We start from the raw sequence: 16,717 nt of genomic DNA on the forward strand, positions 1-16,717 counted from the left end.
CCACTGTAAATTACCCATCAGGTTGAATATAAAACCACAATTAAGGCTACACTCAGAAAAATTATTTCATAATAAGTGATATGATGGTGTTAGGTTAGGCTGTAGAATTGTTTTTTTTGTTTCTTTTTATATAAAGTTCAATTATCTATGCTTGCATGTATTTTATATAATCAGCTATTGATAATAATATCCTCCTGCGCCTCACTGGTGCATCAGGCAGCAACCTTGCCATTTCTTTAGTGTCTGTCTATTTTACAAGGTCAAGTTGCTAACTTGACGCTCAACCCAACACGGATGAAAAGCGTGCAAGAAGACATATGGATTTGAACCCCGGACTGCTCACCTCGAAGTCCACTAGGGTTGCTACTACGCCACTGGCCGGCTAACATGCTCAGCTATACACATGTAATTGTTCCGTGAACTTTCCTGTTATTGTAGTATAGCTGCTTCTGTATTTTACTAAAGCTGCTTGGCTTTCCTGCCACAGCTGTCACGCCACGTTAATCTGGCTACTTTATGGGTTAATTGTTACCACAAGCATGTTGTTAACTTTTAAGGCTGATTTATACTTGTGCGTATGTTCTACGCCGCAACCTACGCTGTAGCCCTGATTTCCACTTCTGTGTCGCTCTACGCCATAGCGAGCATGCGATGGTGTGCGCCAAAACTCTACTTGGCGGTGGGGTTTCTACGCCACTGTGTTGAGTTTCTTTGTGACAGACATGGACAAGGAAATGCATTTCAAACATTTTCGCATGTCGGCAGGTAGATTTGGTTCCTCTATTTCGCATTGATGTACAGACACGGCGGAGAAGAAGCAACCGGAAATGCGTAGGAGGAATTGCGATGCTACCAAGCGGACCAATCACAGTTGTTGCGGACTGTGTCGCCACGATGCGTGAGTAACTTTCCTGGAGGTGTGCAGGTCACCTTCTACGTAGGGTACAGCATAGGTACGGCGTATGGTACATGACAACTATGGCGTAGATGCAACACGCAAGTATAAAACAGCCTTAAGTTCAGGGGTTCCCAACCTGGGATCCACAGACCCCTCAGTTAATGGTAGGGGTTCATGATATATTTTAAAAATGTTAGTAAACTTTAATTTAGTTGGAGCAAGTTTTTTTGTGTGTGAGATTACCACAGCTTTGTTCTCTGCTCTTCTTACTGTTTATTCCTTGTTCTTGTAATAATAAAATAATAACAATAAAACTTAATAAAATAGCAGTAAACAACAAGTTTTATAGCTCATTCCTGATTTCCAAACCTCTGGATCACAAAAGCACCAGGATCCAAAAATGATTAAATTATATATTCCAAAGGGCTAATTATTAATGCAAACTATCTGTAAATAATACCACTTTTCTAGAGTTATGCAAGGCTAGAGTGATCAAAATGTAACGAAGAGGGCTGGCCTTTTTGATCACGTGTTACATCTTATAAGAACTAGTAAAACACTTTAGCCATATTGTAAATTCACCTGGAATTAATGGCCAGTCATGTGAATTAAAACAAAAGTACTAATATTTAGCAGTTCAACCAGCATCTATGTAGAGCAGGGGGCCTTAACCTGGGGTCCTCAAGGGTCTGTGGATAGATTCCAGGGGATCCATAAACTTGGATGGGAAAAAATTTACATCTTTATTTTCCACCAACTTCTAACTAAAGTTCAGCATTTCCTTCAATTATGAATGAGGCAACAAACCACAGTAGTATTAGTAGTACCTGTGACTTGGTCGCCAATAGAAATCACAAGATATTTTCATATTACACTACAGTTGTTACAAACATCTCAAAATATCATTTACGGCACTTGCCTATATTTACTGTGTTAATAAAGAAGCCCAAATATTACTTCATGGTAATTTAATTTTTTAAATATTTTGATAACTGTAATTCAATAGAATTGGTTTCTTCTGTAATCCTATGTATCTTATTTTATGAATTCAAATAAATTATTCTGAGAAGGGGTCCATGGTATTAACAAGGTTAAGAATCCCTGATGTAGAGAGAAGTTTTATTGCATATCATTATTTCAATTAACGTGAATTAACTGCAATTCTGAGTTAAGGGTTCTCAGAGTTTGCTTGATCATTAGATTTTATCTTGCTTATATGTTTTTGGCTTTCTTGTTGGTGTTAATGAGATTAAGCAGATATTTGAATTAGCTGTTGTTAAGGAGTTATCTGAATAGACAGGGTGTCGGTCGGGATGAAAACAGATTTTGCTCATTCTCTGTGATGGTCATCTCCATGACGCTGAGGCTATGAAGACTGCCCTGGCTGCTGTGCTCGCTAATATGATGAACTGATTAGCAAGGCTTTGGGCCTACTCCAGCCTGCTCCAGGGTTCGGATCTGAGGACTCAAATATGGCTCGGGATGCTGTCACTTGCTTCAATTGTTTGCACAATTTTTAAACCTTTTTTTCCCTTTTTTTGCTCATCGAGTGTTTGTCTTATATTTTTATTCTTTTTTTTCCTGTATTTGGCTTCCTTCAGGTTTCTTGCTTTGTGGTTACCTGTGAGCAAATCTCAAGGTTGTATAATTTACACATTCTTTAATAATAAATGTATTTGAATTGAATTTAATAGACTTGATTTTAATGGCCTGATTAACTTTTCTCATACCTCTTCAGATGCATGTATGGAATTTTAAGAAAAAAATACTTGTCAGTACTACAGATATTTGCAGGCACTTAATTATTCTTGTTGGTACTGAATTTAAATTTACAATTTGAAATTGAAAACATCAAGCAAGACCAGAAAAAATAGTGCACACTGACAATGAAAAGTTTTCTGGAAGACTTGCATTGAGCAAGTCCATTCCTGGCTGCAAAATTTGATGATGGGTTTGGTGTTTGCTTCGAACCCTGAGAAAATACTGGGATTTATACAATGCATCAAAAAGACTGCTGTTTTAAAATGCATGACCTGTGCAAGAACATTTTAGACTTCAATTTCTAATTCCCTTATTTTTCTTAATCTCAGTGCTAACATTTTGTTTGCGACATTTACCAATTAGTAGGTTAGTCATTCTGTAAAGTAATCTATCTATACCAGAATAAATCACAATGAATTCAGAATCTCCATTGCAGGAATAATATGCATGCAAAAGCAAAAATCTGATCTTCAAATATGCCTTCCTACAACATGTTGACATATTTACAAGTTCTGCAGAAATTAGAATCATTATAAATTGAAGTGTCAAATTCTTCTTCACTTTCTACAATTTAAATTTCTTCATGAGTAAAATTCAAGAACAGAGTAGCCATTAATGAAGGAACCATGGAGAAAACAACATGATAGCTTGCAATGATCATTATTACTGAATTGTTACTTTCCTTGACACTTGAATGCAAACTATTGCTGTCATCTCCAGATCAGAAGACATACATACCTTCCCTCACAATAATGCGAACAGAATCATGACTCTCCAGGTTTTTTTCATCTTTCACTGTCAGTGTAATCTCATATGTTCCAACCTGGAGACCTGTTACTGTAGCAACGGCGCTGTCTGCATTCTCGATTTTCACACCATCTGGGCCACTGAAATATCAAACCATCAAACTTTACCTTAGGTTTGGGTTACCAGGAGAGCACAAGTTATTTGTTGAGTTAGAGGTATGCTGGCTGAAAGCACAGCTCCCTAAACATTTACCTCAATCCTAGAATTGAAGGCCTGCATCCCAAAACAAAAATAGGCCTTTCAATAAATATCATCCATCCTCGATGGGGATACAACATAAATAGTCTTTCAATTCAAACAAGTACACATTCTCATTTCAGAGGAAGTTTTGCAGTCAGAATTTTGCCCAACTTTATTAGATTCTAAAAAGGCTACTTTACCTATTTCCCCCCAAGTGTAGGCTAAAGAAAAACAAAATCGAAAAATCCTCTGAAAGCAACTTAATCAGAAAGCTTTAAAATAATAAATTTCCCACACAAATTCCATTCACCTTGCTGTCCCCTTCCCAATTTATAAAGAACTCATCATCATCACGTGCCATGTTGTATGATGTGGGTGATCATGGTCTACATGACCGTGATTGTTCTTGGCAAAATTTTCTAAAGAAGTGGTTTACCATTGCCTTCTTCTGGACAGTGCCTTTACAAGACAGGTGACCCCGGCCATTATCAGTTCAGAGATGGTCTGCCTGGTGTCAGAGCTCACATAACCAGGACTTGTGATATGCACCAGCTGCCCCAATGACTTCACGACGTGATCTTGATTTTTTTTGGGGGGAGGGGCTAAGCAGGTTCTGCACCTTGCCCTAGGGTGACCTGTAGGCTAGCAGAGGGGAAGAGGACCTTACACCTCCTTTGGTAGAGACTGATCTCCACCCTACCACCCAAACAACTAATCAATCTCAATACACCTTCCAGCACCATAATGCAGGTTCTTGAAGGCAACATCCTAGAACTTTTTAAAAGGAATGAGGTTTTCACTTCTCATAACCTTCTGTCAGCCAGCTCCTGCCTCCTACTACTCCTTTGGTGAAAATCTGTTCCCTCATCTCCCTTCTAATCCTTCAACCAATTACTTAAAATGTAATCAAACCATCAAGGACTGCAGCACAATTACATAGCAAACTGGACAATAAAAATAAACAACCTTTAGCAATGTAGCTTACCTACAAAGAAGCTGTTAAGCACCTGATCATAATTTTTAATATTACAGGCAACTTAATATTTCTGTTTGACTGTAGTTATTTTTAATGGACTAGTCTCGGACAAAAACTGGTTTACATGACTGTTTTTACCTTGTTTTTTCCCAAAGATAGGATATAATTTTCTGGTCATCCGTGCTTTTGCTGCCATCTAAAGTTGTGCTGTCCACAGGGAGTGTCAACTCTTTATCAGGTCCTGAGTCTGCTACTGGTGCTTTATTATTTTCTGCAAAAATTGTCAACACGAGAAAATTAAGTTTTAGGGACAGTTTCAGAAGCCTGGATGTTAAAAATCTTGCTTTAGGTGAATACTAAACCAAGGTGAAGGACCTAAGCAACCTACAAAGTTTCACTGGTCAGTTGACTCTCAAATGTCGAGAATCTTGCAGGTCACAAGCAGACTGTGCCCTTTTGCCTGAAAATAATAATATTTCAGAAACTCTGGTGAAGTTCTAGAGGAGAATCCCCTGTACAATGAATGCAATGGATTGCAGAAGCTTTGATGAACTCCAACCATACCATTGACTTCAGAAGACAATGGAAACAGAGTCACTGATGGCTTATGCTTCACCTGGAGCTAAGGGCCCAAGTAAGTATAACAGAGTAAAAATGTTACCTGGCTAGTTTCAAACATACTACACATTACCCATGAGTACTGATAACGATTGCATTCCTCAGGCATGGTGAACAAAATTAGGCCATAGAGCAAAAACACTTCAACTTGCCTCCAGGCTTCTCAAAACACATACCTGGTTGTACTATAACCATCACCTCAGCGGTAGCCTGGTGACCTACTGAATCTGTGACTGTCAGTTGAAAGATATAGTCTCCTTCCTGCATTGCTGAAAGTTGGAGCAAAGGTGTTCGTACACCCTGAGCAAGAGGAAAATACAAGTATTTATTTTCTTAAATAATTAGTCAGTGTGTATAAAACAGTCATAGCACATTAACAAGATCAACATTTTCTGTAACCAGTGAACAAGCCAATGCTCTTGGAAGTTACCCAACTTCATTCAGTTAGAAAAAAATGATTAAGTTAGTTGAATTTAAGTTATAATAAAAAAATAATTTTATTGTCACTTACAGTAATTTGTTAATGTACTGCAGAAGAAGGGTCTCGTCCCGAAACGTCAACCATTTACTCCTTTCCAGAGATGCTGCCTGACCTGCTGAGTTCCTCCAGCGTTTTGTGTGTGTAGCTTTGGATTTTCAGCATCTACAGACTTTCTTGTGTTTGAAATTTCCTAACTTCCGTCAGTGATTCTGAACATATTGCTAAAAAACAATATCAAAGTGTATGGGTGCAATCACAAACAGGGAGGAAAAAGTCTGCAGATGCTGGAAATCCAAGCAACACACACAAAATGCTGGAGAACTCAGCAGGCCAGGCAGCGTCTATGGAATAGAGTACAGTCGAGGTTTCTGGCCGAGACCATTAGGCAGGACTGGAGAAAAAAAAATGAGTCAGAGTTAGAAGGTGGAGGGAGGGGTGGTATGGTATGGAATTTATTTTACCTTCTTAAATCAACCAGAATCATGTAAATGTGTTTGCTTTATGTTTTCTTTTCTCCTTCATGCATGGAATCACTATTATTCATTGCATAACCAACATTCTCCCTCAAAGAATAATATTCTTGTATTTTTCTTACCTGCATTTCAACCACTTTGCCCTTGCTTTTTGGACTTAGGGACCACTCATAGCTGACAATTCCATGGTCATCTGTACTTTGATTGCCATAAAGCATGATGGAATTCCTGGGCAGTGTAAGGACCTGATTTGCACCAGCATTAGCCACAGGGGGATAATCTACTGCTTTATGCACCATTACATATGCCGTGGTAGAGTTGCTGGCACCATCAGAATCCACAACTGTTAAGCTGAAAAATAACAACAGAAGAAAATAAACTGTGCCAATCCTCCAAGCATACTTCCTGAATAACATTACAAATGCACACTCCAACAACACACTGCACAATGCTATAATTATTCATCTTAAAAAACATAAAGATCCAGATAAAAGGCTTACTAATATTGAATTTAAATTATTTAGAGGGCTTTCATCAAGATCTAGCCTGGGATGGAGTTTTCCCCAGTTCTCAGAGACTGCACTGGCTAGACTTGTTTTCCCTGGTGCGTTGAAGGCTGAGGGAGGACCTTATCGTATTGAGCAATATAAAATAATGTTAAGACACAAACTGGGTAGAAAGAGAGGAACTGTGCAACATGGTCGAGACACTTACAATCAGCGTGTAGGTTTAATGCAAGTATTTTGAGATTTAGGATGGGATTTGAGAAAGCTATTTTTTTTCCCAGCAGAAGAGGGTTGATATGTAGTCAACTTTTTCCACCCAGAGGGTGGTCCATATGCAGAGTGAGCTGTCAGAGGAAGAGGTGCTTGAATAGGAAACGCTTTAGAATAGGGGTTGCCGACCTTTGTTCCTCATGGACCAAGCTAGGGGTCCGTAGACTCCAGGTTGGGAAGCCCTGCTTTAGAGAGATGTGGACCAAATATAGGCAAATGGAACCAGCTTAGGTGTGAACCTTGGTTGGCATTGATCGGTTAGGCTGAACACTGAGTTACCGTCTGAGAGAATGGTGGAGGCAGCTGCACTCACAACACTGTAGTATTTAGATGTGCGTTTGAAACACTGTGGCGAAGAAGGCTGTGGGATGAACGCTGAAAACTGGGATTAACATCGATGGGAATCATTAGTTGGTTTGGACATGATAGACTGAATGTTCCATTTCTTTACTGTACAAATAGCTGAAATTATACCGCTGAAGTACTACAATCTTTAATAAACCATTAAGCTCTTAATAGTCTGGGATTGGAGTACATCACAAAATCATTTTCTTGAGCTCTCGGGTCCTCTTCTGCCAGTCTCTTAAATTTAAACAACCTCCCTCAAAAGATAATCGGCAGGTCAACTTTTCTGAACTACGCTCCTAAACCATGGAATTCAATACCTACAACTATAAGAGATGCAGACCCAGCTGACACCTTTAAGTGCCAACTCAAAACTTATTTAACCTTGTTTTTTAAACTAACATCCTTCTGTCTTTTATTTTCATTTAATTATTTTTTCATGTTTGTACTTTTATTCCCGTTGTAAAGCACTTTGAATGATATCTATATGAAAAGTGCAGTATACATAAAGTCGTTATTATTCTTATGTTATCCTTCAGAAAACAGAACTAAACAAAATGTCAAGAACGATTTATGCAACGAGCATTTTATAAAAAAGCAAGAATCATTCACCTGAAACATCAGCACTTTTTGCCTCTCCACAAATGCTGCCTGACCTTATATTGGTGCATTTAAATTTTTAGGTATACGATTCATTCAAGTCCAAAGCAATTTAACATAGGTGCTATTTTAAGCTATATAAAAACGTCCAAATAGGCCTTATGATACCACCATGCCCTGTTAACATGGCTCATGGAATTCAATCTTAATCTTGTCCATCATCAGGAGCCCCACCCCAACACCCAGGCCATGCTCCCTTCTCACTGGTGCCATCAGGAAGAAGGTACAGGAGACTCAGGACTCACACCAGCAGGTTCAGGAACAGTTACTAGCCCTCAACTCTTGAGCCAAAGGGGATAACTTCACTCGTCCATCAAGTACATTGGACAATATTGAGCTTGCGAACAAAATGTTCCCACCATCAATGAACTCGCTTTTAAGAACTCTTCATCTCATGTTCTCAATATTTATTGCTTATGTTTTTATTATTACTATTTGTTTTTGTATTTGCAATTTGCCTTCTGCACTCTCGCTGAACACACAAATCGGCAGGTCTTTCATTGATTCAGTTATAGTTATTATCCTATAGATTTATTGAGTATGCCCACAAGAAAATGAACCTCAGGGTTGTATATGGTGACATATATATACTTTGATAATAAATTTACTTTGATATTTGTGCAAGTAAATCAGTAGGCAACACGTGGCAGGTAGATGAAGTCCAAATGCTGGAAACTTTGTAGGTTTATAGAGTTATGGCTTAGAGAGAAGTCTGAAAGGTAAAAATCATTGTTGTTGGAGTATAGAAAAGATAATCAAAAAGGCTAAAACAAAATGAGCCATCTCAGCAGAGGTGGAACATGTCACAAGGGAATATTCCATCAGTTATATAGATCCTGGATCTGACCACTAGTGGAAAGAATCCTAGGCAGGAAATACTGGGTTGGACGAAGGATTGTTCAGATCAAACATGTTTTTATGTCCTCGTGCGTTACTCACAGCTGGCTTGTACGTAGAAGACCAATTTAACTAGCCTGAAGTATTTCAGACTCCATTGTTGAAGCTCTGTGAGGTAGGGCCTTCAGCACTGTACAGGTGGGATCTACTGTTAAAATACTGATGAGTATGTTGATAGCCAGCAAAGACTCAGTCTCAACTGTGCCAGCTGTGCAAATTGCTTCCCTTTTGCCTCCAAAATGTAAAACCTTACAATTACCAAACAAATTAATGAAATGGATCCTCATAGTGCAAGATTGAAGAGGTGAGTTCCTAATCAGATGCCAGCCTCTCACAGCATGATTAGGTCCCGACAACAGAAGAGAAAACTGATCATTTGCACCTTCGATTCATCTGCAAGTCTAGCATTTATGTCTGAGCATCAGTGGATCAGTTCATCACCACCAGCATCAGCCAATGAGACCCAGTTCCCGAAGTTCGATTAGCTGAATTGTTATGTGCAACACATGCAAATCAGCAGGGGGCAGTCTCAAGCTTCTAGTTATTATTATTTTCAGTAATAAGCAGGAATGAATCAAATGGCCTCAATTTGTGCTAAAGTTACAGTAATCATTACAATCTACAGCATCCCTCCATCTACCTAGTTTCTGTTAACAAAATTCATGTCGTAGCCCAATAATGAACTTAATTTGCCTCAAATGTTTGTGGGAATAATCACTCAATTGCCATCTCTCCCAATGATTGAAATGATACCCAATGGATACAGAGTCTTAGAACATCTATACCAAGAACGAATCTTCTATTTGCATCTCATGTCACTCAATAGTGACAAGACTAACAAGCATGCAGGATTTTAAAACACAAAAATACAACTGCAGATACTGTGGATCAAAGAATACATACACAACGCTGGAAGAACGCAGCAGGCCAGGCAGCATCCGTGAGAAGAGTAGCAAACGTTTCGGGCCAAGACCCTTCATCAGGAATGGGGGGGAAGAGAGGGCCAAAGCCCAGTAATAGAGATAGGGGAGGGGGTAGGGCCTAGAGGCACCAAGGTGGAAAACCAATCAGAGGAAAGATAAAGGGGGGAGGAGGAGGGGATAAGCATGAAAGAACTGTAGAGATAAAGAAGCAGAAAGTTGAAAGGGGAGAGAGGCAGAGAGGGACCTGGGATAGGGGAAGGGAATTACCGGAAATTGGAGAATTCAATGTTCATACCACCCGGCTGGAGACTACCCAGACGGTAGATGAGGTGTTGCTCCTCCAACCTGAGTTTGGCCTCATCATGGCAGTAAAGGAGGCCATGTATAGACATATCTAGATGGGAATGAGAGGCAGAGTTGAAGTGGGTGGCAACCGGGAGGTCCTGTCTATTGTGACAGACGGAGCATAGGTGCTCGACGAAGCGGTCCCCCAATCTGCGTTGGGTCTCGTCGATGTAGAGGAGGCCGCACTGGGAGCACCGGATGCAATAGACTCCAGCAGACTCGCAGGTGAAGTGTTGCCTCATCTGGAAGGACTGTCTGGGGCCCGGAATGGTGGTAAGGGGGGAGGTGTGGGGACAGGTGTAGCAGTTGCGCTTGCAGGGTTAAGTGCCAGGTGGGAGTTCTGTGGGGAGGGACATGTGGACCAGGTAGTCGCGGAGGGAACGATCCCTGTGAAAAGGGAAAGATGTGCTTGGTGGTGGGGTCCTGTTGAAGGTGGCGGAAGTTGCGGAGGATAATGTGTTGGATCCGCAGGATTCCAGAAATCCGCAGGATTTTAGAGAGTTCAGTACGAGTGAAAGGCACACATTGATGACAAAACATGCAACCTAATTACATTTTCTTGAACTATTATTATAGCTTGCTAAACTGCAGCTTTGCATTTTCAGTCTCCATCTGGTGAGCTGGCATTCTTATGCTATCCGATATCTATCAAGTAATTCTGTAAAGGTGGAAAATGAATTGAAGTACAAACTATTCCCACGTGTGACTTATAAACTACAACTAAGAGCAAAGTGAAAGAGAGCATCATGCCAGCTTCTGCTCCAGAGAAAAAGAGCATAATGGATAGAATTGCAGTTCTATTCCCTTCCTGTAATGCGCTTAAAAGGGAAAGAATATAAAAGGTACGCCTTGGGAATTTACATAGCAATGCACCATGCACTGTGCAGTTTCAAATTGCATTGAAGCACTCAAATATTCAGTAACAGAAGAGTACCTCCTACTAACACACGCAAATCGCTGGAGGAACTCAGCTGGCTAGGCAGCATCTATGGAAAACAATAGACAATAGGTGCAGAAGTAGATCATTCGGCCCTTCGAGCCTGCACCGCCATTCTGAGATCATGGCTGATCATCTACTATCAATACCCGGTTCCTGCCTTGTCCCCATATCCCTTGATTCCCCTATCCATAAGATACCTATCTAGCTCCTTCTTGAAAGCATCCAGAGAATTGGCCTCCACTGCCTTCCGAGGCAGTGCATTCCACACCCCCACAACTCTCTGGGAGAAGAAGTTTTTCCTTAACTCTGTCCTAAATGACCTACTCCTTATTCTCAAACCATGCCCTCTGGTACTGGAGTCTCCCAGCATCTGGAACATATTTCCTGCCTCTATCTTGTCCAATCCCTTAATAATCTTATAAACAGCCGACATTTCGGGCTGAAGTTTTTCATCGGGACCGTTCTGCTGAAGGGCCTCAGCCTAAAAGGTTGACGGTTTACTCTTTTCCATACATGCTGCCTGGCCTGCTGAGTTCCTCCGGCATTGTGTGTGCGTGCGTGTGTGTGTGTGTGTGCGTGCGTGTGTGCGCAGCTTAGATTTCCAGCATCTGCAGATGTTCTCTTGTTTGTGATTGGAGTGCCTCCTGCTAAACTGGATACATCTAGGTTGTGCTTCCAGGGATGGTGTTACAACCCACTGTGCTAGAAATGAAGTAAACTATTTCCCCTTACCCCACAAAGATGTATACTTGAACTTTTGTACTTGGGTAGGTACCTGAAGGTGTAATTTCCTGGGACCAAGTTAGTCAGCTTTAGTATCGGCGTACTTTCTGACACCTTCTCCTCTCGCAATGGACCCTTAAGTTCCTCCCATTGGTAGCTTATGATTTTATCATCATCTGTGCTTTCTGTAAACAGAAAAAAATATGCGTTTCTAATTCAGTTACATTCTAATTAATTATTATTATGCTAATGGCTGCAAAATAGGAATCCAGAAAAGTGAATCATGATCTGGACTACAGGCATTTTAATATTTGCTCTGGTCTTGTAAAGTAAACGCTTGCATACATTAGAATTGCAGTTAAACCTGATGATAATTGCAAATGATTCATGTTTGAGTTGGACAGAGTTAGAGTTATACAGTACTGAAACAGACTCTTCAGGCCTATCTACATAAGTAATAATGGTGTCCGTTAGGTTTGTATCCCTCTGCTACTTTCCTGTCCACCTACAGGTCAAAATGCCTTCTAAACATTCTAATTTTTTCTACCTGCATCACATTCCCTAGTTGATATATCAATATATCCACCATAGGACATGTCAGAAACTTGCCTGGCTACACAGGTTAACAGGGCAGTTAAGGCGGCTTATGGAATACTTGTTTTTATTAGTTGAGGTATTGAGTTCAGAGGTTATGTTGCAACTTCATAAAACTCTAGTTAGCCCAAATCTGGACTTTTGCATACAGTTCTGGTTGCACCACTACAGGAAGGATGTTGAGCCTTTGGAGGGGATGAGAAGATGTTTACCAGGATGCTGCCTGGTTTAGAGGGCGTGTGCTATCACCAGAGGCTGGATAAACTTGGGATTTTTTTTTTCCCTTCTGTGGAGCGCTGGAAGCTGAGGGGAGGTTCACAAGATTATGAGAGGCTTGGATAGAGTGGGCAGAGAGCATCTGTTTCCCAGGGTTGAAATGTCTAATACCAGAGGGCATGTATTGACGATGAGAGGGGTTAGGTTCAAAGAGGATGTGAGGGACAAGTTTCTTGTTTACTCAGAGTGGTGGATACCTGGTATGGTAGTAGAGGCAAATACATTGGAGGTTTTGAAGAGATGTTTAGATGGGCACATGGATTTAAGGAAGATGGAGGGATATAGACATTGCGTAGATAGGAGGCATTAGTGTTTGGGTGTTTTTGATTAGCTGGTTTAGCATAACATTGTGGGCCAAATGGCCCGTTCCTATGCTGTACCCTTCTATGTTCTCCCAGATCTCCCTATGACCTCTAGTTTCAGACTACTACCCTGCGAATAAGACGCTCATTATCTCGATCCTCTATAGAGTCACCCCTCAGCCTCCTACATATCAGTGAGAACAATCCAAGCATATCCAATCGCTCGTTGCCAAATCCACCTATTTCAGATGAGATACAAGTGAATTTCTTCTGCACTCTTTCTTAATGCTACCATATCCTTCAGAGACATTAGACCACACTTGGAATACCGTATACAGCTCCAATCACCAAAGAGAAACATGGTGTTGCAATTCACAACCTATGCCTCAACCTATGCTAAATGCTTCCATGCAAATTAATTCTCGCATAACATACAGATGAGTAAAAATGTCACCTGGCTATTTTCCAAGTACAAAGAACATTATCTATGGGCAGCAACGCCAATTACGTTCCTCAAGCACAATGAACAAAACTGGCCTATAGAACAAAATGGTGCCATGGTAATGTAGCAGTTATGTGGCGCTATTACAGTTCAGGGCTTTCTGGGGTTTGGAGTTCAATTCGGGGGCCATTCTGTAAGGAATCGCTGTACGTCCTCCTCATGGAATGCCTGGGTTTTCTCTGGATGCTCCGGTTTCCTCCCACAGTCCAAAGGTATACCAGGTAGGTTAATTGGTCATATAAATTGTCCCATGGTTAGGTTACGGTTAATCAGATTTGTTGGGGGTTGCTGGCTCAAAGGGCCTATTCTGTGCTGTATCGCCAAAATAAAAACATTCAACAATTGTATGTGCATCCAGGCTTCTTCCAAAATACACTCTTGGTTTTACCTTAACTGCTACTGATACCATTTTCAGGAACTATGAACTCAAACGCCAAGATCTCCCTGTATATCAACACAACCAAAGTCTCTGCTATTTACTATGTCTACCCTGGAAGCACTTGACAACCCAACAAGCATTATTTTACACTTGGCTGGATTAAATGCCAACTGCCAATATTCCACTCAGTTGGCCCTGCAGTTTATAAACTATACATGGCCTTTTTTTGTACTTCTGTTAGTAGGCAGACAGCAAGATTCAAATGAGGAGATAATACAAAAATATACTTTTATGCAGGAGGAATGATATTCTAACTGGAGACCAATAGCAGATTCGTGTTACAATGAATTTGTAAACTTACGGCTCCCATCAATGAAAGTCGATGTTGTTGGCAATGAGATCTCTTGCATCTTTGGAGAGACAATAGCCACGGGTGACTGATTTACACGAGGTGCTGTAAAACAGGTCATTTGTAATTAAATTACAGCAATACTAAAAGGAACAAAGCTGGCAAAAATAAACTTCAACCTAAACGGTAGGTTACAGAGGAAAAAAGTGCCACTGCTGCATTGCATTAAGTGCTGTCAAGGTCAGATTTGCCTACAATGACATGAGATTTGCCCTTTGAACCCACAGGGTTAGCCTGGTGCAGGAACAACAACATTGAGACAAGTCTGAGGGAAAAGATAGTTAAAAGGGAAATCAATGTACATTTGATTAGTTACGAGTACAAATGTTTGGACTTTTAATTTTTTTTAAATAATTTATAACTTTTGGTTAAGTACTTTAGTTTTAGGTCTTCTGAATGCCAAAATATTCACTGGTACCATTCAAAGATTGTGGTTCAGCACAAAGCTACTTATTCTCACCAAAAAAATTTGTTCGCTTGCACTGTGTAGGGACCCACCCAAACATGAAACACTGCCGAATGTCATTTAGGATTGCAATGACAAGGCCTTGTGCAGCTGCTGAGAGTTGTGAAATAAAGCTGTCACTCATACACACCAGAACAAAGACTCAACAGGAACTGCCTGTGGAAAAATGAAAAGCCAAGAGAGCCATGTCACCAGGATATTTTAGGCAGTCAGAATTGCCAAGGGCTTGGAATATTTCTTAACGCTATTGACATTCAAGCTTCCAAAGTGAACTAAATATAAATTAAAAAATAATTTCTGCAGTCTCCTGTCAGTGGAAGCAATACATTGTAAGGCAGACTTAATTATAAAACACTAGGTTTGCAAACATGGTTTCCATCATAAATACAGTCATTGGAATTTAAAATGGAACGGAAAAATTGACATTTATGTTGGTAGAAGGGTTTTAATATAATATTAACATTACTTACAGTACAAAATGAATACAGGGATTGGCCCTCACCCTTGAGCCCTGCTTTAATTATTCTCCACGCTTTCTTCAAAAGAATTTCACATATAAACAAATGTAAAAGGATGAATTTCCTCTCCAAAACCTGACCAATGGCAAACTATTGTTCAACATCTACAGAAGTATACTCAATGGCCACTTTATTAGATACACCTGCTTGTTAATTTAAACAGCGAATCAGCCAATCATGTGGCAGCAACATAATGCATAAAAGCATGCAGGCATGGTCAAGAGGTTCAGTTGTTGTTCAGACCAAACATCAAATAGGGGAGAAGTATGAACCAAGAGGCTTTGACTGTGGAATGGCTGTTGCTGCCAGACAGGCTGGTTTGAGTATCTCAGAAACTGATCCCCTGGGATTTTCACACACAACAGTCTCTAGTTTACAGAGAATGGTGTGAAAAATTCTTTGAAAAGCATTCACTAAGCATTTCTGTGGGCAAATATGTCTTATTAATGAGAGCGGTCAGAGGAGAATGGGCAGACTGGTGCAAGCTGACAGGAAGGCTATAGTAGCTTAAATAACCACAGGTAACAGCGGTGTGCAGAAGAGGATCTCTGAACACACAACACATCGAACCTTGAAGTGGACGGGCTACAGTAGCAGAAGATCATGAACATACACTCAATGGCCACATTATTAGATAAGGGAGGTACTGAATAAAGTGGCTACTGAGTGTATATGCTGATCTCCAGAATTACTGCATGCATTGAAATTGAAATTGCTACTCTGTGGTTATTTAAATCCCACAAGTTCATCTGCACAGTGGATAAATATTTGGCATATAATAAATATTTTAATGTTTTAAACAGGAACAGATCAATTTACATCCGTCATTACATAAGACATTTAACAGCTCATCTTGTAATCAATGCTAAACGCGTGCATAAGCAGTAAATACATTCTGGAAAATATTCAAGATTTCTGTAGTATTATGCACAGGTTATTAATACTAAGCTCCAAGAGGACCATGACCTTGTCGTAGGGTTTGGAGGCTTGCGTGCCTCAATGACCTGGGGAGCTATGTTGACTGGAGTCAGGGTCTTGTGCTTTGGCTTTTGATAGGGTCACCCATGCCAAACAGGTTAAAAAGTAGTGTGCAGACTGAGTGGTCCACAAGTCCTCCAGGTTTGGAGGTTCAGCTGAGGGGTAACAACCCTGGCTGGTCAAAAAATAAAACTTGTTAGAGAAACAGTAATGAAAAATCCTTCTACACCTGTGTGTGACAGTATGGACAGACAGAGAGTAGGGCTGTCATTGCTGCTTTAAACACCAGCACATAATGGACATTAAGTATTAAGTTTACTAATTTAAAATACAAGCACCTATCTCAGCCCAGAGCATTAACTCTTTGTCTTTTCACAGATGCTGAGTATTGGAGTGTTTGCGTTTTTAGTTTGCATTGCTAGCATTTACAGTGGTTTGCTTTTGAATTCATTACCTCTGGTTAAATAATTATGGGTTATTTTCAATTTGC

At 40.3% G+C, this 16,717-nt stretch overlaps 1 protein-coding gene across 4 annotated transcripts in view; it reads right to left on the reverse strand.

Annotated features, from left to right (window-relative positions):
- The window catches only part of LOC140719630 (dyslexia-associated protein KIAA0319-like protein), a 91,614-nt gene that overhangs the window by 25,829 nt on the left and 49,068 nt on the right, over positions 1 to 16,717 (reverse strand). For all 4 annotated transcript variants that reach the window (XM_073034376.1, XM_073034378.1, XM_073034375.1 and 1 more), the window contains exons 8-13: positions 14,218 to 14,310; positions 11,856 to 11,988; positions 6,317 to 6,545; positions 5,417 to 5,540; positions 4,761 to 4,893; positions 3,398 to 3,546 (exon numbers count right to left, since the gene is read on the reverse strand). In XM_073034376.1, coding sequence (XP_072890477.1) covers positions 3,398 to 3,546; positions 4,761 to 4,893; positions 5,417 to 5,540; positions 6,317 to 6,545; positions 11,856 to 11,988; positions 14,218 to 14,310 — 861 coding nt within the window. The remainder of the gene's footprint in view (positions 1 to 3,397; positions 3,547 to 4,760; positions 4,894 to 5,416; positions 5,541 to 6,316; positions 6,546 to 11,855; positions 11,989 to 14,217; positions 14,311 to 16,717) is intronic.

Source organism: Hemitrygon akajei, chromosome 32 (assembly GCF_048418815.1).
Source record: "Hemitrygon akajei chromosome 32, sHemAka1.3, whole genome shotgun sequence".
Taxonomy (NCBI): Eukaryota; Metazoa; Chordata; class Chondrichthyes; order Myliobatiformes; family Dasyatidae; genus Hemitrygon; species Hemitrygon akajei.